Raw genomic sequence first — 27,907 nt, forward strand, 5'->3', positions numbered from 1 at the left:
GGAGTCCACTTTTCCCTTCAATTTACAACTACATAAAAGTAGAGCTTGGATAAGTCCTAGCAAGCATTACTTTTATTGAAGAGGGGAGTGTGCATACCTACCACCATCCAACAAGAAAACATGGTAAGAACCAGCTTAACTTTGATTGGGAAGACATGTGTCATAAACACCCCTCCCTTGTTATCGGGGTCACAATAAAATAAGCACTTTATCATGGACTTAAACAGCTCAATGTAGCATTGTATGTGTAATGAGGGCCGGTTTATAGCTTGTGGGGTGGTATGATCTAGCTTGAGATGAATATGGTGGCGTGGAACATCTTGAGGTGCATGTGGAAGGGGAGAGTAAGTGTATATATTAAAAATTTTAACAAAGTAAAAAGAATCATGGAGGGTGGGAGGAAGTAAATGAGGGACATTATAGAGGGAAAATTTTAAAGGGAACTTTAAAAGAAGAAATGGAGGGAAAATTTAAAGGACATTATAAAGGGAGAATTTTACATAGAGAGAAGGGGGAGGGCAAAACCGAGGAGGGGAAAGGAAATATATATATAAAGAGAAGGGGGAGGGAAAAACCAAACAAGGGGAAAGGGAACTAAATAACTAAGTGTGAGGGGGGAATAAAAAATGGTGTAAGAGTTTAATAAAATTTTTAGATTGTTTTAAAATTTAAAAGAAAAAGTGAAAAAATGAATTTAACAAGATTGGGAAAAATAAAGGGAACATAGAGAGGAGGGAGGAGGGGGGGGAGGGGGAAGGGAACATAGAGAGGAGGGGGGGAGGGGCAAGTGTACTATGTGCAAGATGGGGGATACATAATAGTACAAGATGGGGGGTACATAATTAAAATTTTAATCGAAGAATTTTAGAAAAGTAGAGAGAGAGAGAGAGAGAGAGGAGAGAGAGAGAGAGAGAGAGAGAGAGAGAGAAAGAGAGAGAGAGAGAGAGAGAGAGAGAAGGAGAGTATAGAGAAAAAAATAGGTTAAAATTTAAGAAAAGTTTAGAAAAATATTGAGGAAGAAATTAAAAAGTAAAGAGAATTAGAAAAAACAAAATTAAAAGGGAGAATTAGGACAAAATTAGTGGAATTAGGACAAAATTAAAAGGGAGAATTAGGACAAAATTAGGAAATTAGGAAAGAAATAAAAGAAAAAATAGGGGAGAATAGAAAAATTTATGAGAAAAGTATGAAAATTAAAAAAGGTGCTAGAATGGGATAAATCTCATGAGAGGTTTAAGGGGAATTTAGGAGAAAGAGAGGGGAGAGAAGGGTAGAGAGAGAGTGAGGGAAAAATTAGAGAGAGAGAGAGAGAGAATGGAAGAAACGTAGTTTAAAAGGGTTTTCAAAGGATTATAAAGGGATGAAAGGTAATTAGTTTGGTCAAAAGGAAAAAGGGATTGTGTGTGTGTGTGTGTGTGTGTGTGTGTGTGTACCCACCTTTGCCCTAGTAGGATACAACACACTAGGTGAGACAGTAGGTCATCACCTAGTGTGAGAGGTCTACTCGAAGAGAATAAGAAGTATTGCGAAGTGCAATTTAACTCTGACAATAATCTAGGCTAAGAGTTTATATGAAGAGGGAAAAACTAAAATGTAAGTGCATTAAAACAGTATTGCTCATAAGAGAAATGAAAGGAGTCAAAAGGCCAAGGGCCATGATGACTTAAATGTATTGTTTGGGAGGTGGGAGGTGGGAGTTGGAATCAGGGGCGAGCTATTGAGAGTTTTGGTTTTGGAGTGTGACATCCCATGAATAATTCTACAAGGACAAGAGAAGGATTAGAAAGATGTTTAATAGAAAAAATAAACAAAGAATACTATGTGCAATCGTCCAGAGTAGCAGGGGAAAGGACATGTGTGTGGAAGACTTGACAACACCCATTTGCATAGTGAAATGACCAGAGAGTGAAGCTGGAGAATGGAATAGAAAGAGAAACTTATTGCATTAAAGGAAAGTATTTGAACAAGTAGGTGAACCCCTAAAAGTTACCAAACGGGTGGGCAATTTTGTAAAAATGATTTTGCACAATTGCATAAAAGTAGAGCTTGGATAAGTCCTAGCAAGAAGCATCACTTTTATTAAAGAGGGGAATGTGCATACCTGCCACCATCCAACAAGAAAACAGGTGTCATAAACACCCCTCCCTTGTTATCGGGGTCACAATAAAATAAGCACTTTATCATGGACTTAAACAACTCAATGTAGCATTATGTGTGTAACAAGGGTCGGTTTACAGCTTGTGGCATGGGATGATCTAGCTTGAGATGAATATAGTAGCGTGGAACATCTCGAGGTGCATGTGGAGGGGGAGAGTAAGTGTATATATTTAAATAATTTTAACAAAATAAAGAGAATCATAGAGGGTGGGAGGAAGTAAGTGAGGGGCATTATAGAGGGAAATTCTCAAAGGGAATTTTTAAAGCAAGAAATGGAGGGAAAATTTAAAGGGACATTATAAAGGGAGAATTACTTATATAGAGAAGGGGGAGGGAAAAACAAAGGAGGGGAAAGGAAATATATATATAAAGAGAAGGGGGAGGGAAAAACCAAACAAGGGGAAAGGGAACTAAATAATTAAGTGGAAGAGAGGGGGGGAAATGGTGTGAGTTTTATAAATTTTAAAAGAAAAAGTGAAAAAACGGATTTAACAAGAAGGGGAAAAATAAAGGGAACATAGAGAGGAGGGAGGAGGGGGGGGGGGGCGGGGGGGGGGGGCAAGTGTACTATGTGCAAGATGGGGGGGTACATAATAGTACAAGATGGGGGGTACATAAGTAAAATTTTAATTGAAGAATTTAGAAAAGTAGAGAGAGAGAGAGAGAGAGAGAGAGAGAGAGAGAGAGAGAGAGATGGGAGGGAGGGAGGGAGGCAGGGAGGGAAGCAGCAACCTCTATTGTGTGGTTTCCTTGATATGATAGTAGTGAGATGCTCAGGTTATATGTTATGGAATTGATGAGGATGTAATGCATTGTGAGTATACATCCAAAGCCTAGCTCCAAAAGTGATAGTTCTCCTTTTAAAATATTGCTTTTCTGCTTGCATTATATGCCTAACTTGTAGGTGGACATATGTTCAATTGGTGAGTGAGGGTTTTTTACCCACCACTAACATGGAGTGTTCATGCACAATCATTTGAAACAGTTCGTTGCACAAAGGTCCAACCTTATACGTAGAAGGTAAGTATAGGTACAATAGATGTAGTAAGAGAAGTAGGGAAAGAACATGATTCTAAAGACTACAAGATAGTCGTGTTTAGTCAAGCTTGCTCATTGTCATTCGAGGGATTAGAAGAAGCAAAAAACACACCCTGAAAAGCATGATAAAAAAGAGGAGAGTTGCAAAATATTACATCAAAAAAGGGGGCCAATCCACTTCAAATTAGGGGGCAAAACACCATTTATGGAATACTTTGTAAGTATATATTTCGTTGTACATCTTTTCTCTACATTTTTTTTACATATCTATCTTGTGTGTCTCTCCTTCCTTTTTCGTACATCTTTCTCTACTTTTTTTTCTCACGTATCTATCTCATGTGTCTTACCATCTAATGTTTCATGTATATAAAGGCATGTGGCAAGCTGAGACTACACCCTTGACGAATATAAGTATGCATATGACCATGGTGCAAGCCGTGCAAGCCCTCTCATTGAGAGATTGAGCCATAGGGATGAATATTTCAATGGTATCTTCTTTGATGTATGAAATTATTAAACCTTTAACTCAAACTTTAAGTCATGCAAACATTCAGATTATCAAATAGGGCTTCTAAATATCACATGTGTCTTTGATGTGTAGATTTGTGAGGATGAACTTCACATAGCAGGGGAATCAACCTACAAGTAGCTTGATATGCCGAATGACTCTAGCAAGGATTCAAAGGATGGGGGAGAAAACTCTAACAAGGACTTAGACAAAGGAGAAGATGACTTCAACAATGAGTAGCAACTGCTCAATGGATCCTTTTTGGGTTTGGGTAGCGTGTAGCCATTGTGGTAGGTTGGGGCTACTTGAATAGTGATACTTTGCTTCAAGAGAAATTGTGACTTTACTTCAAGAAGAAAGGTACATTATTTTATACTTAGAGGAAGTTCATTAGTTTGAAAATTTCAGTGATACATATTTGAAATAGATATCCTTAATGTATCTAAAATAGATTTACTCAAATGTACAATATGAAACAAAGGTTTTACAATGTGTCCTTGAGCAGTCCTTGCACATGCGCATGTGCGCACACGCACACACACACACACAAAGGTAAATTTTTGCTGTTTTAGCCCCAATATGCCCTTTTTTGGGCAATTTGTTTGCATTGATATAACCATTGAAAACATGTCTATTTTTTCATTAGCAATAGAGTTTATATAAGCATCAATATATGAATGTATTGATGTTTATATAGATGGTAGTTATTGGTGCAAATGGTTGTAGTGAAGTCAAGGTAGGACCAAACATCGTGCTTTTTGAATGTGAATTTTTGCAATGTTGACAAAGATCATTGTTAAACATGGCAAATGAGCTTATTAAATTCATAAGATTTTGCTTGTTATTTTAAGGTTTCTTTATGTAATGATGTTGCTTGTATATTGGATATTTGCAAAAAAATTCAAGTCCATAAGGGACAGTGATTGAGTGCTTCACACAATTACGAAAAAATAGAGGAAGATGCAAGGAAAGAAATTTCTAAGCCTTAGGTTATGAAAGTGATTTTGATTTGGAAGCTTGCTTGTTGCAAGAAGAATGTGCATTGGAGGTTCTTGTAAGCATTTTTGAAAATAAGAAACACAAGCAATAGAGCTTGTTTAAGTTTTGATGAACCACGTTTATTTTCAAATTATCATTGGGAGTGACTTCGTACACGTGCATGCAAATTTTTCAAAAGTTATGACACATCATTCTAGTGACTTGGGTGTCTTGACAAATGGTTTAAATGTAGAAGTCATGGATGAGGGAGTGAGCCATGCTTCTGTGTGTGTGTGTGTGTGTGTGTGTGTGTACATTAAAAAGTCCCATCAATAATTGAGCGATACAATTAATTCCATCAATTGGATAAAATTTTAAAAAAAGAGAAAAATATACGGAAAAAATGTTTGAGACATACTAGAGTGCAAAATTTTCGATTAAAATTAAGAATTTTCAATAATATTGAGTTTGACAGACATAACATTGAAAAAAGATGTGGAATCCTCAGGCAATCCAAGTTCTGAGGTTGGGGTCCACTTGCCTACCACCATCCAAACAAACTAGGTGTTGGAACATCATAGTTACATTTGGGTAGACAAGTAATACCTATTTTCCTCGGCTTATTATCGCTTTACCTAGGAATATAGACAACCATATGGATTCTTAGATAATTGTATAAAAGAACTTAAATGTAATAACCATTATTACAACTCTACCTCTACGAGAATCTAAAGAAGTAAAATGTAATATAAATGATGTATCATTAGTTTTTTCAAGTATGTGAAAAGGTATATAGTGATAGTCTACAATACCAACTTACATGTAAGAGTATAATGACTAATGTATACTTTCCTCAATTTGACGGTCTACAAGATATAATGGTAGTAGTTACAAATCTTCTACTCTTGACAAACAATAATGATACAAGCACCTCATGTATAGGATTCAACAAAGCTAAGATATAAGGTAACTCAAAAACAACACTAAGATGTAAGGTAATTTGAAAGCAGGTTGTGATGATCAGGTAGAAATCAGGTAGAAATCAACACAGATTGGGCTCGTATATAAAAATGGATGATAGAGAAGAAAAATATAGCCAGGTACAGATTGTGAGCATTATGCATAAGTAAAGGAGATCACAAAAAAATGACATCTAAGCATAAGAAAATACCAAAAATGTTCACTTTAGGAGTTGTAGGGGTAGGGCATGCCTTCAAAAACATTACATTCATATTCTTTTCACATATTTACATTAACATTGACAACCAAAAGATTATATCATTAACAAGCATTTGAGAAGAGGTAGGATGTAGAGGATTGATTCTAGTTGGATTAAATCATATTGAGCGAAATATAGAATAACAAAGACACATGATGTGACAACGCAATGAGCATAAATAGATTGAGCCTGCATGGCTACTTCAAGTATCTAGATGAAAAGCTTACCAACGACAAAGAGAGGCAAAGGTATTTAGAATTGCCAAAATGTAACAAAGATACGATATCATAGAAAGAGCATAAAGTCCAAAGTTGGATCGTAATTTCCATGTTTGAAGTGGATGGAATGTAAGCCAAGAGCTATGAACATGTCGTAGCCAATGAGCTAGGGTTATCTTGGGACATGGCCACAAAATGAACTCTAATCAAAGGATTGTGACATCAAGTGGAGAAGAACCATCACATAAGAGCATACGTAACATACAAGAAAAGAATCATCTATGCAGCAAGAGACAACAAATTGGCTCAAGACCAACGTATAGAGTCCTAGAGGTGTTTCCAACATTGCTGGAGTGGGAGCCTCCAAATTAGTGTAGAGTATGAAGCCTACCTAACAACATTATCAAATGCTTCTATCTTTAAAGGGTAATCATTAAGCATTAACAATGCTTCTATCCATATTAGACATGCACTTTTGTGAAGTGGGATGTGGCTCTGGCCCATGCACTCCACAATTCTCCGACGCTTTTAGGAGAATGTTTATATATAGAGGATCTACCATATGTGTATGATACCTTACATAATCAGTCAACCACCATAGTGTGTGTGTGTGTGTGTGTGTGTGTGTGTGTGGTGTGTGTGTCTGTGTGTGTGTGTGTGTGTGTGTGTTTCCAACATTACTAGAGTGGGAGCCTCCAAATAAGTGTAGAGTATGAAGCCTACCTAACAACATTATCAAATGCTTCTATCTTTAGAGGGTAATCATTAAGCATTTACAATGCTTCTATCCATATTAGACATGCACTTTTGTGCAGTGGGATGTGGCTCTGGCCCATGCACTCCACAATTCTCTGACACTTTTAGGAGAATGTTTATATATAGAGGATCTACCATATGTGTATGATACCTTACATAATCAATCAACCACCATAAAGTAAGTGTGTGTGTGTGTGTGTGTGTGTGTGTGTGTATGTGTGTGTGTGTGTGTGTGTGTGTGTGTGTGTGTGTGTGTGTGTGTGTGTGTGTGTGTGTGTGTGTGTGTGTGTGTGTGTGTGTGTGTGTTGTGTGTATCTCACAAAAAAAAAAAAGTGTGTTGTGTGTGTGTTTCCTATTTTCAAGCCACAAGACTATAGTCCCAGTACCTTTTTCAGTCACATGCAAATTATAGCTCCTTCCTTGACAAAGCCACAAACATATCTACTCTTCAAAGAATGGCTAAGGGCTATCTTAATCTTAGCTCTCCTATGTCCACCTACCTTAAGGTGACAAATCCACTATTTAGTCACATACTCCCCACACAGTAAAACTTCTCTATATCAACAACCTTGATCCCACAAGAGCAAACCACACTCTAGTGAGACAAGCTCCTTAATGAACTTTGAACCAAGTACAACCACTACATCCATTCAAAGGATAGAAGTCCTCAAATCTAGACCATCAAGAACGCAAGTATTATACAAGCCAATAAGTTGGAAAACATACTCAAGTAAAAACGAATCCAAACTTCAAACAAATAATATGTGCCCTTTAGTACCAAAAGGATGACTCTTGAATTACCCCTTCATTTTTTTGCCTAATAATCTTAGAGGGGACCCAAACAAATTTTTACCAAACTGGTAACAAAATCAAGCTGTAGTCAAGATCAGTACTCACCAATCCTTTTCTAGACCAATTTTCCCAATCTTATAACACAAGTGTCCAAAAATCTCCTTTTATACCACTCCCATATACTATTAATTTCACAAAATTAATAGCATTTTCGTCAAAGGGTCACTATAAAAATCCAAGACCCCTCATAGAAACCAATTAGCCTAATCCTCAGTTCTTCAATTATTATTAAACTAGGAGAGGGTCCTAATAAGAACATCTAGCCCCCCATCTAGAGCACTCAAGCCATACCAATCCTCTTTTAGGTATGCTACCACAAATAACGAGTTACTACCCACCAAAAAATATGTTCGTCTCAATCATAGGGCAAAATGTGTGTAAAGTTTAAATCAATCTAGCCAAAGCTCCTGAAGTTGGCCAGATTACGTAGGTTAATAATTTGCCAACATCACCCAAAGTGTCTCTTTCCATACTCAAAAACTCATATATTGGAAAATAAATACCATTGAATAAAACAAGATCCAACCAAAAGACTCAAATAGCAAAGCATAGCCCAAGACCCAAAAGATAGGTCCACTCCTATCCAAAGGAAGACACCACCACTTGTCCTTCAATCAACACCTTCTGTTACCAGTATACCATGAATCATCATTATTTAGAGACTACAAGCAAATAACCATTAGAGTTCATGAAAGGCATAAGAAAAAAAAGTTTAAAGAAAGACTACCAACAAATTTTGCTTCTCTACATAGAATCCGAACAAATCTCCCATTATGCCATTACTTATCGCGCATGAACCAATGGGGGACCTAATGAATCACCATTCCAACATCTAATTTGATCCTCAACCCCTAATTTTAAAGCAAAACAAGGACCACTGTACATAGATAATGAATCCCCATTCCAACATCTCAACAAACTATATTCTGAGTACAAAAATTAGCTCTGCTCTTCCTCAAGGAAGGGCAAAAAATTTTGTCCTCGTTCATCCTATGCCATTATCCATGTAATTTGTCTCATTGTCAATTAGAGAAATCAAGCAAATACATACCCATTCTCGGAGAGCCACATGTAACATACTGCTAAAAGTAAAACTGCTAGCAAAGTTTACTCCTTTATACAAAGTACAATTTCTTCTCCCATCGCATCTTATACTCCAAAAGTAAATTAAAAAATTTAAAAGCTAGAAATATTGAAAGTGCTAGCCTTCTAAAAAAACAAAAATCTAACCATCCATTATGCAAATTGGTCAAAGAAGTGTAGGGGGATTAGGCGGGGTTGAGGGAGAGTGGGAAGGGAGAGGGGTGGTCGGCTAGCTAGAGATCAAGGGAGAGATAGAGTCACGGAGTTAGTGGAATTAGAGTAGAGCACACAGTTAGTGTAATTAGAGTAGAGCAATTAGTGTAATTATAGTAGAGAGTCGCAGAGTTAGTGCAATTAGAGTAGAGCACATAGTTTGAGAGAGAGTGTAGTGAGAGTAGTTAGGGGGTGTTAGTTAGGGACAGAAGTCAAGTTAGTTTGGAAGTGCAGTTAGGGGGAGGTTATGGAGAGAAATTTAGGGAGTGTTATAAGTGTTAGCGTAGTGAATTAAGAGAGCAAAAGAGAGTGGTTATAGGGAGAGAAAAATAGAGAGGGGTGTTTAGAGAAAATAAATAATGAGGGGGTTATTTTAAATAAAATAAATTGAGAGAGGGGGGTTAGAAAGAGAGAGAAGGCAAGTTGGAAAGTGAGAGAGAGGGTGTTGGAAAGAGAGAGAGAGGATAAGTAGGGGGAATAAAAAAGGGAGGGGGGGTTGTAGAGTAGAGAGAGATAACTAGAGAGAGAGGGGGAAGTTAAAGTAGAGAGAGGGGGGAGGTAAGAGAGAGGGTTAGGTAGAGAGAGAGGTGGTAGGTGATTAGGACGAGTGTCCCCCATGAGGAAAAACGTAATTTTGTGAAAGCGAAAGGGGGGAAGAGGATTTTGTGTGCGTGCATGTGTGTGTGTGTGGGGGGGGGGGATAAGTAGGGCATGCTTTACAAAATATTTTTGAACATTCTAAAGTGACTTTGAAAAAATAAAAATCTGACAGAGCAAAGTATGTGTATGAAGCACACTGAAGGTGTAGCGGAAGTATACGTGTTACTAGTACACTTCGCTCTCTTAATTTGTAATTCATAAAGGTAAATCTTGGTCTAGTGAAGATATCTATGGCTTAATTTTTAGTTAATATGAAAAAGTTATATTCCTCCACTAAAAAGTTTTTCTCCTTTGAATTGATGATGGAGGTTAAAATGATTTGTTTTGGCATGAGAATTGGATTCTTTGTCAATTATATATTGCCCATACTACTGAACAAAACGTTGTTGTATCTCATGGAAGAATATGCATTTTAAAAGAAGCCTTTTGAACCATGTTGCTTTACATGCAAGATTTCGTGATCCTCTATGTATTGCTTCTATTGATTATATATTCACAATTAGAAGCTTTTTACTCTGCTATGACATGGAGATTGAACCAAGACTAAGTGAATAAATGTTTCTACATCCTTTGTTAGTAAATGCTAATAGCATAATCATCATTCGTATAAGGATAGATGTTGAAATCTAATGATTTTCCATATTTAAGGTCACAATCCCATGTGCATTTGAGATATCTAAGTACACTTTTGGTTACACGAACATGATTCCTTTTAGGGTTCTAAACATAAATATGAGAAGACCAATCAATTTAAAAAATATATAGCCTAGTGATTGTGCTAACAATTGGCAGCTCTTTATATTATTATCAAAATATTTGTCAAAGTTAACAACTTGATGGTGGATCCTATGAGAGTTGTGATTGCAGTTAAAACTACTCCAAAGCTTGTTAGGTGTACCTTCCTTGTTTCATCATATAACCTTTTCATTCCTCCATATTTGTATTATAAGAAAATCAAGGAGATCGCCTTGCTTTCCTATTATTGGACCATATATACTTAAGTGTAATTAAAAGTATCATTCAAATTTCAAATTTCAACTTTCACATTTATAAGGTGGAAAGGCCAATATAAGTTAGAAGCTAGAGCAAATAATAGTTCTACAAGTTATTATCTTGTCATTTGGAGGAGAGGTTTCTTCATAATCTACTCTATATTCCTTGGAATTACCCTTGGCAACTCGCCTTACTTTGTACTTATTAAGACGAGTCTTAATGAGTTTTATACTTTCAAACATAGAGTTCTATTCTTCTAAAATATTTTTTAGTATAAGCTCTTCCATTTTTAACATTGACAATAAATGCAAAATTATTATCCATCAATCCAATTCCTTTCTCTAACAAGAACACTTTATTACTTATGCAATCGGTCTCTAAAGTTATTTACTTACTATAGTCTTTGCAATATCCATAATCTCCTATCATTTTTTCTTTCCACTTATGTTGTCACAGTGAACTTTAACACTTTTGAAGTAGATGGCAAAAGTGATTAAGACAAGTACAATTATTTGCTAATCAAATCAGAAAAAGTCTCATCGGTGGCAACCTTTTTGTTAGCAATTAAGCTTCTCTTGGCTAGACCATAAGGTGACATGCCTTGAATACTTCAATGTCTTCTCTTACTAGCACATTTCAGATAGTGCGAAAACTTCTCGAATGATCGGTTGAGGGTTTGTCACCAACAATGATTCTTCCCTTCTAATAATTTGTAAAATAGTAGTAGGAATCCTGTTCATCGTAAATATAAGGCTATTATACATACTCCAGCCCCATACGGTCTTGGAACCTTGTTTTTGTTAGCACTGCCCCTATCCCTAGGGGGCAGGCTATAGCATTGAGACGAATTCCCGTCTAAAGCGGGATAACCATGTCCTCATAAAGAAAGTTGTAATTTCTGCACTCTTCTTCATTGGATCCCTTCTTAATTCTTTTCAGCCCTCTCCTCACCCCTTGTCTCCCTCTCCTCTTCCTTCTTGCCCCTTGTCTCCCTCTCCCTTCGCGCCCGTCACCTTGTGCCTCTTGTTTAGCACGCATCTATTAAATTTTGCAATGACTGTGTTCTTTCTCTAAGAAACTCCATTCTGTTTCAAAGCACATTGAGCTCATGATGCTTGCAAAATGCATTGAACACACATTTGATGTGTTCTTCCTCCGAACAAAGAAAGTGAACCAAACCGTCGTATTTATGCAGAAACTGTGATGATGCAGCTTTGGATTCATAGGCATTGAAAGAAGCAAATAATTATATCAAATGTTTTTATTGTTCGAAAGCTGTCCACATTATTGCCATTTCCGTAATTCCTGGACATCTAAGACTCCCTGTGGCTCCATTAAGCATCCAAAGAATTGTATTCTGACTTCCAACTGGGCACGAGTCATTTTAATACCTGTCAAGGAAAAGAATTGAACTTTCCCATCGATGTTAACCTGCAAACATGTGATCAACTCGCATTTCTGTGTTAAGGCAAATAATAATGATCAGCGCTAAAATGTGGTTAGCATCCATATTGCGTTTGGCTTCATTCATAAACATTGATAGCATGTTATTGAGCACTAAGCTTCTGTTTGGCGATTCATCTCTTGGTACCCATCAACATTACCTTAAAGCGGTATTCAAGAAATGATGTTCTTTCCACATGTAGTTTCTTTGCTAGCTTACAGCTCCCAGCTCTGCCTTCTGCCGTTTATCCTTCCCAGTATTTCGTTGCTCCGTTCCGTCCTTTGCCAGTCTTTCTAGTAGTTCAAGATAATCAATAACCAATGGATCTGTCCATGGAGCACCAAAGGGAGCATCGTCACCTGCAACCCAGCCTAGGTGACCTCCACTAGGAGTCACTACAAGCAAGCAGTGCGGGTTTGCCTGCAATTACATGCAATACTACAGATTTAGAAACTGAACAGATGGTCAATAAAAAAACAAGACATCAAGGGAGCAGCAAAAGCCTTGGAGAAAGAGGAAATTTGGACTTCAAACCTTAATTTCAGCACGAGGTATTCCACGAGAGGGTGCTATTGGATCATCATCTGCCTGAAGCCAGTAGGAAAACTGAGCTTCAACAAACAGATACTGTGAAAAAACGTCGGGAAAAAAATAGATACGGTGAAAAAAGAAAAGTAAATCCTTTCTGGTCAGATGGGTATCTCCTGCCAGAGTCACATGGAAAGCTGGAAAAGAATCAGCACACCTGAATGCAGAGGAGGGGAATTTTGACATCCTTGATGGAACGATAGCTACTAGCATCTTCATAATAATCGTCGACAGATTTATACCCGAATGACACTGCATAATAGCATACTAAGTTGAGCAGCCGGTGGTTAAACCATTAGCTTAAAGCATTAAAAAAATAAAATCAAAGAAATGAGAGAAGTTTTGCCTCTCGTAAGTCCATCGTCAAAATCCCGTACAGTTTTTGCAGCAGCAGCCTTTGATATATTATAGTCTCCTCCAATGCACCGAAAAAGGGAAGCATGACTAAATCCAGCAACCATCAGAAACCTGTTAGTCCTCTTAAAATGCCTTCAGTTTCAGTTTCTATTATCCCATCTTAATACGTAGGGGAGATAAAATTGGAATAATCACAAATTAAGTTTATACTTAATACTTCTGTAACTTGGGAGGTTTTGACTACACTGAAAATTCAAACTGCAAAAATGACAATGCTCCCAACTCTCCGTACAGACGCCCACCCACTCCAGTGGACATGAGTTGGGAGATTATTGCTTGGAGATCCAAATGAACAGGGGTTATAGATGGCACCCCGATCCACCCAACTCACACCATGGCCTGCATCCGGACAGATTCTACACTCTGATGGCCATAAGTCTAAGATGCAGGGGATTTTGAGATCAACCTCAGCCAGGAGGACATTTTCATAGAGTGAAGAGACAATCCCTTCTTCTCTGAGAGTCTCTCTATGGTCTGACGTGGCATCTTTAGCCACAAATCCTGGTTTCTTTCAGGATTTGCTTATGCGTGGATATTTGTGAGTGGTCCTTCACCACTGTTTTCTCAGGCTATACACTCATTGTTTGTGCCTTGAGTGCTTTGCTCTTGGTTGTTTCTTCTAATTAATAGGAGACGAGTTGGGAGATTATTGCTTGTATCACTGCCTCGAACATATGGAGATCCAGTTGTACAGGGGCTGTAGATGGCACCCTGATCCACCCAACTCACACCATGGCCTGCATCCGTACAGATATTGTACACACTCTGATAGCCATCTAGTCTAAGATGCAGGGGATTTCAAGATCAACCTTGGCCGGGAGGACACTTTTTCATAGTGGAGAGACAGTCCCGTCTTCTCCGAAAGTCTCTCCCTGGACTGACATGGCATCTTTAGCCACGAAGTCCTGAATTCTTTCAGGGTTTGCTTATGCTTAGATATCGTGAGTGGCACTTCACCAATGTTTTCTCATGCTATGCATGCACTATTTGCATCTTGATTTCTTTGCTCTTGGCTGTTTCTTCTTACCTTAGAACATTTGGAGATCCAAATGTACAGGGGCTATAGATGTCACCCCAATCCACCCAACTCACACCATGGCCTGCATTCTGACAGATATTGTACACACTCTGATGGCCATTAGTCTAAGATGTAGGGGGTTTCGAGATCAACCTCGGCCAGGAGGACATTTTTCATAGACAGACCCTTCTTCTCCGAAAGTCTCTCTCTGGACTGGAGTGGCATCTTTAGCCACAAATCCTGGTTTCTTTCAGGATTTGCTTATGCTTAAATATTGTGAATGGCACTTCAATGTTTTCTCATGCTATGCATAGAGTATTTTCGCCTTGAGTGCTTTGCTCTTGGCTGTTTCTTCTTACCTTATAGGAATCTTTTCATGCAAAAAAAAAACCGGAAAAATGTGTCACCAAACCTTACTTCTTGAAGATCCTCCGGAGTGCCTTTGCAAGACTTCTATTATAAACCTTGTTAAATCCCTTGTGGAAGTCCTCATCTGCAATGACAAGATTGAATGGATTGCAAAGTGATACTGCTCCACTTAGGGGACAAGTGTCACCCTCCTGCATCAAAAATTCCAACAAACTGTAAGCATAAACTAGACCTAATGCTGTATTGCCAATTGGCTAAAACACATACTCAATAAATAATTTCAAGATAGAATATATTAACTGAGTTTTATTGGAACAGAAAGCAGCAAACACACTTCTTTTTTTTTTGGTGAAATCTTTGAGTGCTTTATATTACAAGATAGCTAGCCAGAAAAAACTGGGAAGCAGAAATAGTACATCAAGCAAAAATGTCCATGTAGGACAAATATACATCCTGATCTATGCAATGAGTTTGCAAACAATCGAAGAGCGATTGCTGCAAGGAACGACAGAAAAAGACAAAAGTAGAAAAAACTGGATCGCCAAAGACACTGTGATTCCTAGCTTTCCAGAGAGTCCACAGTGCCCAGTAGCGAACCCAGGTAAAGAACAAATCAAAATCTGGCCGTGAAAGCAGCAAACACACACACCCTTTTTTTTTTTAAAGTGAAATCTTTTATTTCTCTGTGGGAAACCTCAAAACGAGGTGAAAACCCACCAATAAGTACAAAGATAAAATTTACAAGCAAACACACAAACAAACACACAGGTGCTAGATACTAAAAGAATGATCAAAAAGCTAAAAGCATCTAAACAGGAAACAAAGATGAACCAAATTGAATGCTGCAATTTTGTCTACTAGAACACATCATGATCTTATGGGACAGCTACATTTAACAGTACAATGACCAAAATCAGCTTTTAAAAAAGGCTGTTTTTCGAACTAAGGCTTGTTTTTGCAGATTATTATCGCATAGAGAAGCGAAGAATCGGTTCATTAAAACCTATACTCGTAATTCAGAAATTTGATGTAGCACCCTCTGTCTTTGGTTGGATGCTTAAAGAGATTGTGGAGTTCCTTGGTATCACTTCCTTTGTACTGCCTATCTTACAAGTCCTGGCTTCTCTTGACCCCTTCAGATGTCCAGATGTCCTTAAACATCTGGATCCGCATCTTATGTTCACCAGCTCCAACCCTTCGTTTGCTTGCAAGCTGTCCTTCAAAATAGATATAACCATAGTTATTTCCAAAGTTTGGATGGATCAGATGTATGGTTGATTTTTTTTTTTTGCGCAAAAAGTAGTGCTAGTTATATTACTTGAAAGCGAGAGTACAAGAAGGCCTAAAGGCCAGCGGGCTGCAATCACAAAATGGATTCAGCCCGAGGAGTCAAAATGCTAAATACAAGCCTCTCAGGGCATAATCATCGGAGAGTGGACAAACAGCCACGGTGGAGGGGCGTAATGCCACTGAAGACTCTGAGTAGAGTGCTGGAAGAACAACTCCCAGTGGTCCCAGTCGCGAAGGAAGCGTCGTCTCTTTTCCTTCCCTGCCCGGGACTCACCCTGAATCTGATCCCACTGACCCTTGAGCGTGTGAACGATCGTGCTCCAAATGTCTGCTAGGGTTTGGGTAGCAGAAGGAGTCTGAGCTCCTACAGTCTGCGCGCATCTGGAAGTCCAGATATGCCAGCCTGCAATGCTCCCTATGATCTCCCAAACTGGGTGCCAAGGCATTGCTCCTGCATTTGTCTCTGTCAGATGCCAAGGGAAGCTGTCCATGTATGCCTAGGTGGCCTGCGTGATGAAAAAGACGGGATCCTGTCTAGAGAACTCATAAGCCAAGTGGTGTCCCGTCTCAGTGCTGCACCAGCAAACGGCTCCCCAAGTGATCGGTCCTAGCTAGGGTGTAGCCCTCGCTAAGATCCCCATGACTCCCTTCCAAACTGTCTACGCATGCGAGCAGCTCCAAAGGCAGTGCTTCAGGGACGACTCCTCCTGAAAACACATCTGGCAATGCCCCTCCTGCCCCATCTGCCTCAACCAGCTGCCAACTGGTAGCCACTTGTGTGCCACCATCCAAAGGAAGTAGGAGATCTTCCTCGGCCGCCAGCTAGCCCAAAGAGTCTTCCAGAAAGTGCGAAGAAAGACCAAAGATATCCCCTGGGCATACCACCTATGTGCCTGTGTGGGTAGCCCGCGTTGGAGAGCCCCAAGAGCACGCCTACCCATGCGCGCACTGAAAGAAAAGAAGGGGTTGGGGTTCTCTGAGGTCTCTGATGGTGGCCAGCGCCACTCTCCTGGGTCCCACTCCACCTCTGTCCAGGAACGACCCTCCCATATCCAGAGTCTCCAATCCTAGTCCTGCATAATCAAGGGGTCTATATGCCACGTCTTCCCTTGCAACCCTATAATCTGAAGGCGCAGCCAGCGAAGCTGGGGGTCGATCACGGCCTCTCTGCTCTGTAGGCGGCTATCATCAGTGAAGGAGAAGAAGTGTACCAAGGAGTCCGAGAAAAGGCCTACAACCACCAAAGGAATGCCTCGTGGAGTGAACTGTCCTAGCCACCTCTCATCTCTCGGGAGAAGCTGTCCGGTGACTATGGGCATCCTCCAACCTGTAGGAATGGCAGCATCAATCTCCGCTCGCCGAGCCTGGATCCCACGTGCCATACCTACTGCTGCTGCCAGCTCGCCTGGGCTCAGCTGGCTGTAGACGTCCCTCCAAACCCGGAGCGAGCGTGCGAGCCCACGCGCCCAGAGCGCCCAAGGGATATGGGATCTCTCTCCAAGCTGGCGACCTATAACATCTGTCACCTGGCTGCTCCAAATCAGGGGTTGTCTGTCTATCTCCTCTCGGCAGCTAGGGGGAACCTGGGAGAGGCTGTGTCGCAACTTTCTCCACACGGAGATGAGGCTACGGAGGAAGGGGGAACGGGGCTAAGTCAAAGGAGCAGAGGTGAAGATCCATCGGATAGAAGGCTGCCAAACACCCCCTCTCTGGGGAGTACATGCGCTGAGACCATGCTGTAGCAAGTGCTTGACTCTGCAGTTCTGGAGCTATGATGCCGAGGCCGCCCTCTGTCTGGAGGAGAATGACCGTCTGCCTCTCCAGAAGTCTGCCTCCCTCCCTCTTGTAACCCCAAGAGAAGTCCAGACTCCCTGACCATCTACGAAAGGAAGGCTCCCTCCAGCTGTCCCGACCTCCCACTGCGAAGAGGAAGGAGTCCCAATCTACCTGCTCTGCCTGAGCTATACCGAGGAACTCTGGGCCCCGTCCCTGCTAATCCTCTAGGGTCTCAAGGTTGTTGAAGTCCCCTCCTACAATACAAGAGTCCATCTCTGGCAACAAGTCTCTCAAGGACCTCCAAAAAACGGCTCTCCGTCTGAGATCGGTCGGGGCATAGATATTGAGGATGCCAATACGTGATCCCTCAATATGCAAGCCCACCCAAAGCGCACGTCCTGGGATCAAAGTGCCAAAACCACACACATGATGAACTAGAGAAGCGTCAATGGAGGTACAGACACCCCCGCTCCTCCCCTGCTCGCCAATCGAAGGTTCCAAGTAGGTGTGGGAGCGTCCTGTGAGGACCTTCCCACAATTACTGGTCTGAGAAGCCAAAAGCTTGTGTTCCTGTAGTAGGAGCACATCTACCCTTCCCACCAAGGCTGGATGGAGCTCCTATATGAGCACCATCTTCCTGGGGCCACGGGTTCCTGATGAGTGGAACTCGTTGACGTTCCAAGAGATAATGCGTATACTCATGAGGAGGGAAGGTGGGCCACAAACAGCTGTCTGCTTGTGGTCGATGTCGAAGTGGTCGGAGGATGTCCTGTGTGGAGACGAAGGCGCTTCTGTGAAGGCTTCGAAGGAGAGGCCGGATCATCGGACCCATCCTCTAAAACCTTCAGCAGAGGGGAGAGGCCCTTCGTCCCGTGGTGGTAAGCTCTCTCTAACTAGCTCGACGCCTCTGCCAGGGAAATACTGTAGAAGCCCGCTACCTCTGAGGTCCTCCACGGGTGGAGCCCTTCCGCGTAGGCCCGCTCCAGAGGTGGCCTAATAATGACTAGGAGTCGGAAGCGTTTGGCGCTGTGGCGCCATCGCAGACGAACATCACCCTCCTACCACTGCTGCTGAAGAGGCTCTGCTGCTTTGCTACCGATCCAGTCCTGCACCTGCTCCTGTGACTGATCTTGTATCGTCTCCCAAACATTTTCATTCGTCCATTGCTCATTCCCTTCACTGGAGATAGTGAAGGAATAGCTAGGACCATCGTGAGGGGCAAGGACGGACACCTTACCCTCCGCCCCCTTGCGGAGGAAGAAGATGCTGATGTCTAGGCATGCAGGGAAGGAGCCAATACCCGCTGCATCCAAATAATCCCAAGGACCTGCTCGATAAAACTCCAATGGAAGAGCTCTAGGAGCAACCCTTGGGCGTGGGGACGAAGATGAGGAGTCTGAACCAGAGAGAGGGGTGCTGGCCACCTACGGGGAAGGGCTCTCCCCTCCGCCGGGCCAGGAGGGATAGGCGCAGGTGAGGTCTGTGCTGGCTTCGGGGCTGCAGGTGGCTCAGGCGGAGGGGGGGGTTCCCTCTGGATCATGCTCGAGGAAGAGAGTGGAGAGGAAACCACCGGTGCGGAGGGGGATCCTGGAGGGGGTGGGGGTCGGAGAATCGAGAAGGAGGGGGGAGGAGGGCATAGTGAAGGATGAGGGGGAGGCTGGCTGATCTTCTCCTTTCCCTTCTCCTTCCCCTTACCGGGCTGTTGATTAGTAGGGACCACCGGAGGAAGATCTTGCTGTAGCTGGGCAGGTTTTTTGGGTCCTGCTTTGTTTCCCTTCCGTTTTCTTTTGACCTCCGTCCATCCTTCCCCTTCGAGAGGGGATGTCGCTGACTGGTGGGGAGGATCCTGAGTTGCCTGAACGGGGGTCTTCTGAGCGCGCCTGGTGCCCAAAGCCATGGCATCTCAGTCACTGATTTGGGCGACCAGTGACCAGAATGCGTTGCGTCACCACACCTGTGTCTGTCACGATCTCGAACTCCGAGGGGATGCTCTGTGGATCGAGGACAGCCACTTTGACAAGTGGTATCCCTTGGGCTGCCGCCGCATCAACATAGGTGTCCTGCATAGGCCAACCAAAGTGCGCCCCCAGGTCCTTGATGATCGGGCGAAGCTCGGTTGCGAGACCTGGGAAGATAAGGGTAACTGGATGGCAAGGAATGCGAAAGCGGGCATCGAAGTCTGCTACACTGAAACCCCTGTACCATGGGACCATGAGGGATCTTCCCACCCACAGAAGTAGGGGATCGCCTGACCATATCGCTCGCAGCCTGTGCTGAGGAGAGCTTGAGCCAGAAGATGCCACGTCCCATGAGTGCAACCTCCTCGAGGTGACTGTCCTCGAGGTAGAGGGTGGACTGCAACCAGTTCCTGATGTCTGCTCGTGAAGGGGAGTAGCCAATGACTCTCCCATACACGGATGTCTGGGAGAAGTCCGTGGCGGCCTGCTTCACCAAGGAGACCTGGTGCTCTGTCAATGGAATGAGATGGCTGAAAACATATAGCTGTGTCATAAAATCATATTCATGACTTCAACTGGGATACTTAGAACATACTACCCGCAAGTGGGTCTTGTCCTTAAATCTGAGATCTCCAACGTACTTCTTCTCTCCTGTATGAGAATTCTTCAAGCTATGCTTGATCATATTAACTGGGAGCTTTGGAGCTAATTGAGAGACTATTTTTTCCACTTGATAAAACCACGGATCATATAAGGTCCAACTGTGTATTTCTCAATATCCATAAAAAATATCCATACTATGAGTCCATTATCTGGACCAAATAAAAGAAACTGGTTCCTTAATATGCTTGGAATAGTATAATCCAGAACTGAGATAATATAACTTAGAACTGAAATATTTGTTCAATAATGACCACATGAAATTCTGCCATAAAGGATCTAATACTTGATCTTCTCACCCTCCATAAGAACATTACTTCAAACAGGGTCTGATCTTGAATCTGTCATGAATCTAACTCTTGACACTTCTCCTCTTTGGCATAGGCTGCTCAAACCGATAAACTGATCACTGAATACAATAACTTTGAAATTCTTTTGTCTTGGAACTATGTACACTACAAAAGTAGTGCTTTGACCAAACAAGTTATCCATAACCTTCACCACATAGGTGATCACATAGGTCGCAAAAAACTGGTTCCATAATAGAGACTCTATAACCCATATATAATAACTTGGAATCCTCCAAGACTGAAATAATATAACTAGTCACGCTCCGTAAGTTGCTTGCAGATCTTGACATTAGCTAGTGATCTTCTACTATTATCTACGTTGACAACCAAAGTGCTTTAGCTATTGCGCGTAATCCTGTGTTTCATGCACATAAGAAGCGCATCGAGGGTCCACTATCACTATGTTCGAGAGCGACTGTCAACTGGAGATATACAGTTGTCCTACATTCCCACGGAGGATAACTTAGCAAATCTTTTCACGAAGGCTCTATCACGACCCAAGTTTGAGGCTTTTCGTCATGCCTTACACTTGGCACTTATTACGTGATGTTGATCTTTTCAACATTTTCTCACATACACATGGTGGCATTTAGATAATGTCATTTTATTTCGACGATTCCCGAGCTTGAAAAGAGCTTTCGACTTTTGAAAAGGGTGACATTATCTACTATCTGAGAAGATGTACCATTAAACGGCACTTCGCTAATTCCTATGATGACTCGCCTAGGATGATTCTGAATTTGGGTGACGGCTCAGCCATCATAGCCAATTTGAAGAGGGATTGCTAGAGAGTAATCCAAAGAAGCTTGTCAGAGAGTGCTACTCCCTTCGGATAGTGGCATGTCATATGAGAATCTATGCGGGACTTATGGAGTCGGGCTCCTTCTATATGGGAGGCCAGCCTAAACTATGAAAAGTGTTGTGGGAGAGCAACGAAAGACTTGCGTTGCTGGACAAAGCAATTGAGTAGTGCACCCATTTTATAGATATGAAAATGTATGCTCTCGTCTTAAGATACGTGAGAAATATTGACTGAATTGTAGACAAAGAGGAATCATGGTAATCCATTTATGCTCTCGTCTTAAGATACGTGAGAAACATTGACTGAACCGTGGACGAAGAGGAATCATGGTAATCCATTTCAATTCAAAGCACAAGCTGAAGCAGGGATAATGAATGGAATATGGGACATGATGTTACAAAATTCATGAATTCATCTATTCAATCCAAGTGTCTGATTCATTGTAATCCAATTCCTTGCAAGGAGCAAAAAGGAAATTTACTGATCATACATTCGCAACAACCAATTTAACTTCATCTGATCTGGATGAATTGGCAATGCTATTAATAAGTAATTCGTATAGATTTCTTGATTCTATTTTGGATCTAAGTCGACTATTGACGGCATTGAACTCATCTCCTTGTGAAACAAGAGATACATTGGAATCTTCATGTGTGGGCCATGGAAATTACTTGGAAAGGACCTTAATAATCCCTAAGCTATCGGTTGATTGGTGACCTCAACCCTGTCTCAAAAATTCGAGTGTGGATCAAGTTGTTTTGAGTGATCAATTGGGAAGACAACACACTCAAGGAATGATTCTATTGGGCATCAATTCTTTCAAAATGATTCACACATTGGCTACTTTTTTGAATCAAAAATCTGACTCACTATGCAGCAGGTGCTAATACGCATCTCGGGACAGGGAAGGGGCGCTCGATCATGACCAACATCAACCATGACAAAGATTGTTATGTGTTCGAGTTGGAGTGTAATATGACCTTGGCCAGCTTGGTAGACGCTAGACAAAAAATGCATTTAAAGATAAAGGCATGTTTTGATGAAATATTATATTCATAAGTTTCGGTCAAGGGCTTACTAGTCAAGTTTGTTGATGTGGGGTTTTAAGACGACTAGATGGCTCAATAGACTAGTGTGCAAAAATCTACCCTTCTACTGTTGCATGAAAAAGAATGGCATCATCTTCTATGACTTGGGGAAATTGTCTCACCTATGCAGGTTGTCTGCCATCTTGGTTATCCTCTGGGGTGGATGGTCACTCACATTGGGTGCTCCCTAAGCTGAAAAAGAAAATGGAATATTGAAGTTAGCCACTTTACCACTACATGTTCGATTCCGCATAGTCCAACTGATTTTGGTTGCATATATACAGTTCTTTTCGCCTTTGATGATGTTTTACAAGCAAGATATTACATGAATCGTATCTAACTATGGAGACCTTCTGGCGGTCAAAGCATGGGCATAAAGGCCTTAAGTTACTTTCCATAGAGCGCCTCTATCCTTAATATTCACATAAACATTCTGGCTCATAAAGGGAAAATGATGCTTGAGTTTATGCAAGGTGATCAGCCCTAGCTGTCATGATGCATCACTTAATTTCACACTTAGTTGGAAGTTTTCTATTAGTGCTTTTAGTCTTGAGTAGTAGCTGTCCCACTCTGGGACAGCTATGAATATACATACTTCTTAATGAAAAGTTTCTTTTGCAAAAAAAAACAAGAAGAGTGTGTGTGTGTACATTGCATTATTGTCCTATATGGCACACTATTACTCATATGCTTCAACAGCCAATACCACCACTAGAGCTTGAAGACCGGCTTCAAGATTGGACTCTTCATTCACCAGGGTCCAGGATTGTCATGCCGTACTTTGAGGTTGTCTCACATTACAGTATTTTCTTTGTATAAAGTTCTTTTGCCCTCACCCTGGGTTTCACATAGGGCAAATCAGCTTTGGCAATGAATTGTCCTGCAAAATGGTGGCGAAAGAGATTGCAGCAGATTTGGAATTCTAAATTTCCACTTCGCCAACAAGTTTTTTTGTGGCGACTTTTGCTGGGGGTTCTTCCATCTGGGCAGCTTTTGGCACGCATATTGCTCCGGCTGTTCTTGAGTCTCCTTGGGCAGCATTTGGGAACTACATTTCCCAATGCTACCTTTGGGAAGTTTTTCTGGATTCACCCATCCAAACTGGAGTTTGATCTTTCTTTCACTTGGGTTCGATACTGAGCACTCTGGACTCTATGGAACGACAAAAATCATAGAGTCTTTTGTGATCCTACTTTTGCCTCTTTCAGGCGCTCCTTGCAGCAATCTCTCTTTGATTGTCTGCAAACTAATTACATAGACTCTGATGTATACTTGTCATATAGTGAGATCGTCTACTGATGTACTTTGGCACATCGCATTTTGGGATACTTACTCTGTAATATAAAGTCTCAAAAGTTTTCACCCCCCCCCCAAAAAAAAAGTGTGTGTGTGTGTGTACATTCATAGTTGTTCCTCTTTGGACAGCTTTTTTTTTGTTTGATGAAGACTATTTATATTTTTATTACAAAGAGTAGTCCCCAGATAGAATGCATGCAACTACAGCATCAAAAGATAGCATTGTAGGACAAGTTCATGGGATAATCCAGATGACAAGCATGTTGACAATCAAAGAACGATTGCCACAGAGAAGTCCAGAAGAAAAGTACTTGGCTAGAGATGAATCACCAAATACTCTATGTTTCTATCTTTTCGTAAAGTCCAAAGTGTCCAATAACAAACCCAAGTGCAAAAAAGATCATATCCCTACCTAATAGGCTGAGAGTTGGAAATGCTCGCCAAAGCAAGCACTAGGAAACCGTACCCGTAGAAGTTGCTGTAGTAAATGTAAAAATCGCATGTCTTAGGGCAATGCAAAATAGAGGTAAGTCATGGTCCCTCAGAGCCAGACTTCTATAACAAGTAGCCGGAGCAATATGTCGATGTGCCAAGATTTGTCCAAATGGGTTGCCATAAGAACACTTGTTGGCAAAGAAGACGTTTGCAATTCTATAGTTGCTACAATCTTTTCTGCCAGCACTTTGCATTATAAGTCATAGACAAAAATGATTTGCACGATCTGAAATCCAAGGGGGAGGCAAGCAAGCCCTTATACGACTTGGCAACCATGACATCAGCCAATTCTGAGCAAAGGATGCAATCTTTAAGGCAGAACGTGAGCTCGAAAATGGGCAATAGCAGAAAGCCTTGGAGCATCTGAGAAAGTGTATGCCAAAGAGATCGATAGTGCAGTCCCGTAATAGTGCCATCAATAAAATACAATTTCTTTTGACCTTTGTGATTTTTCTTGACATAAGCAGGAAGGCGGAAACGTTGAATCACTGGGTCAAAAACCTGTAGCAACATAGAATGCATACACACATCTACACATGCACACACACACACACACACACACAGAGACATGTAAGCATGGGTATCTCTGTGTAATGGAAAAATGCACATGCAATCTCTATCATGTATACCATGTAAAATCACAATCATTTAAACAGTGCTGAAAATAGAGAAAGCTTTGATGAAGCACCTGCCCTATGTACCGAACTAGAATATTGCCACCCAGAGACCAACCAGCTGCATAAATTCGAGAATCTGGAAATAGAGTTCCTACATGCTTAACTACCTGACGAAGATCCTCCGTGAATGAGGCAGAATAAAACTGCATAATAAACGCAGAGGTATTAGCTTAATATACCTTGAGAGCAATAATATGTAAAACAAAAACTGCAGATCAAAGATAAGATATGACAGCATTATTACTTTAGGCATACATAAGGGCCCTTTGCCTTTAAATCGCCACTGTGAAACTTGCTCCAACTCTGTCTAAAAGGATGGTAAGAATGTGAAAGACCAGCAAACACGAAGTGTGAGGGAGAGAGAGGATAAAGGAAGGAGAAGACCACGAGATACTGTAGACTAGTTCACATTCCACACATCCAGAATGTGTGGATCCTTTTATGTACAACCCACTAAGGTTGACTAGCCCATTAACCCATAACTCATATGGTTACAAAGGCTATATTATGCACATGTCCAAATAAGCATTGTATTTGTAACACTCCCACTCCAGTAGCCCCAGTGCAGATCTGTAAGTATTGAAACTTATCTTTGCCTAAAGCCTTTGTAAAAATATCTGCAGTCTAGTCTTCCAATCTCACAAATAATAGATCATTTGCCTCCTAATCTCACAAATAATAGATCATTTGCCTCCTCTTCAATCTTTACCGGAACAACATGATGATGTGTCTCAACATATACCTTTGTAGGACTAGAATATAGCCAATCATACAAAATCACATTTTTGTTGTTCTAAAGTCCAAAATTCCACAATGAAAATAAAAGATAAAATGAAAGAGAAGAAAAATGAGCTAGCAAAAGTTTTTGAAAAACAAAAGGTAGACATACCTAGCAAGCAAAGCAATGCTTATGTCATCATCAATGACCAAGCATAAGCAGCTATACTGGGTTTCTAAAGACCAACAGAGTCTGTTGGGCAAACCCAGTGCTTACTAAAATTCGCCAATTAAACAAAAGGGAAAGATAACAAGAAATAAAAAAGAAAGAAAGAAGGTGACTAAGCAAAAATAAAGAAATCAAGAAACAAAAGAGAGCAAAAAACAGGAATAAAACCTCTCTCTCTCTCTCTCTCTCTCTCTCTCTCTCTCTCTCAGACACTCAGGTCTGGTATAACTATGCTTGCATGCTATATGATATCCCAAATCAGCCAGTTCCTGACCTCTCACATATGCCACGCCCCACATCCTACACCCTGTTCACTAGGGGAGGAGTGAAGAATGCCGTAATGAAACCTCATAATGGCCGAGCGAAGGATCATGAGGAGATATGCACTGAGTTCATTGCATAAGGGATTCACCTCCTAGCCCCGATCTTAGCAAAGCTCTTTAATGAAGTTGTTTGTTTGGGGATTCCACGCACTTGGACCATTAACACTATTTCGCCCATCCACAAGGCAGGGGATCCCATGAGCCCAGAGAATTACAGGACCATATGATTGGACATGTCATGTCCAAGATTTATACATCAGTGCTTGATTATGAGGTCAATCAATTTGCAGAGTGTCGAGAACTTAGAGCAACAGGACACGCTGGATTCCGACGTGATCATGGTACCATGGATCACATTCTCACGCTCAGCTGTATCATCAAGGAGGCGAGGGCATGAAAGCAAAGGGTTTACTGTTGCTTTGTGGATTTCCGCAAAGCATTTGACACAGTTCCGAGAGCCCCCCTCCTCCGACGCCTACAAGATTTGGGTTATGACCAGGAGATCATTTGGGCTGCATGGCACTTTACGAGAGATCTCAGGCAGAGTCCGGGCAAGGTCTAGGTGCACAGATGAGATGATGAGCACTATTGGGGTCAAACAAGGGTGTCCTTTATCACCTATCCCGTTTGGCCTCTACATTGACAAGCACGAGACAGTGATGCAGACACAGGGGGGAATGGATGCTCTCTTGCTGGCACCCTGATACGGATATTTCTGTATGCAGATGACATGGCACTTTTGTCTTCCTCGACAGAGGGGCTCCAAAGACACCTTGACGCACTACAGTCTTTCTGTGAGTCCCATGATTTGAAGGTCAACCTTGGTAAAACCAAGGTCGAGCCGTCATGCACTAGGAGCAGTTCACGTTTGATGGGTCACCTGCTGAGATAGTTTCGTCATACACGTATCTTGGGGTTGTCTTCTGAGGACCCATCTTCACTATGAGACCCGCAATGCAGGCCTGCCTGGGCAGGGGGTACGCTTCATTGGCCACACTAGAGAGGCAGTACTTCCGCTCGCACTTTCAGGATCCATGGACCAAGGGGCTGCTTTTTGACTCCTTGGTCCAACCAACAGGGATGTATGGCAACCCTTGCTGGGGGCCAAATTTGTCGGATATAGAGTGGGCTCATGTGGAGCGGCTATCACAGATGATTTGCAGTAAGCCATCCATTCCTCACCAAATCATCCAGGCTAAGTTTGGGTCATCCCCATTACAGCTAGATGTGGGATTTCACGTCATCACGTATCTGTATCGAGTTAGGGAGTATGGGGATTACACTTTTGGGCGCAACACACTACCATGGCTAGCATTGTCCTCTTCTATGGCTCTTTCAACAGGAGGTGACCAGAGATGCTGGTATGAGCGACTGAGGCTCCACATGGATAAACTCCCTCCTTTCCAGTACAATATGGTACTGCATTGGTGTGGATGCTTGTTAAGTAGCTCCACCCTCACACCTCGTTTGTACTAAGATTTTCACAGCCCCATGGTCCCATCGATCTTCCGAGACTTTAATATAACTCTCTCTCTCTCTCTCTCTCTCTCTCTCTCTCTCTCTCTCTCTCTCTCCCCCTCCCTCCCTCCCTCCGACACCCTTGTCTCAGCTTTACAAGATGCCGCTACACGATCCTTTCCCACGACCCGGTCCATGCAGGTCCGAGATGGGAAGATGCCTCAAAACCCTTGGTTTGACACAGTGCAGAGAGGCGAGAGCCTACCTCACGCGGGGA

General features: G+C 41.7%; 1 protein-coding gene across 5 annotated transcripts in view; it reads right to left on the bottom strand.

The window, feature by feature from the left end:
* Positions 1-11,588: 11,588 nt before the first annotated feature.
* LOC147880910 (esterase/lipase/thioesterase family protein) overlaps positions 11,589-27,907 on the bottom strand; it is a 31,147-nt gene continuing 14,828 nt past the window's right edge. Inside the window, exons 4-10 of one of the 5 annotated variants that reach the window (XR_015540489.1) lie at positions 24,915-25,046; positions 14,560-14,702; positions 13,054-13,151; positions 12,865-12,959; positions 12,654-12,725; positions 12,280-12,539; positions 11,594-12,106 (exon numbers count right to left, since the gene is read on the bottom strand). Coding sequence is in view for 3 of the 5 variants with exons in the window: in XM_087370155.1 (XP_087226281.1) it covers positions 12,330-12,539; positions 12,654-12,725; positions 12,865-12,959; positions 13,054-13,151; positions 14,560-14,702; positions 24,915-25,046 (750 nt within the window). In the remaining 2 variants the exon portion in view is untranslated. Of the gene's footprint in view, positions 12,540-12,653; positions 12,726-12,864; positions 12,960-13,053; positions 13,152-14,559; positions 14,703-24,914; positions 25,047-27,907 lie in introns of all 5 variants that reach the window. The other 4 variants (XR_015540488.1, XM_087370155.1, XM_087370153.1 and 1 more) reach the window with 4 other exon arrangements.

This window comes from Dipteris shenzhenensis, chromosome 31 (assembly GCF_047967505.1).
Source record: "Dipteris shenzhenensis isolate YYH24624 ecotype China chromosome 31, Dip_SZ_1.0, whole genome shotgun sequence".
NCBI classification, from domain to species: Eukaryota; Viridiplantae; Streptophyta; class Polypodiopsida; order Gleicheniales; family Dipteridaceae; genus Dipteris; species Dipteris shenzhenensis.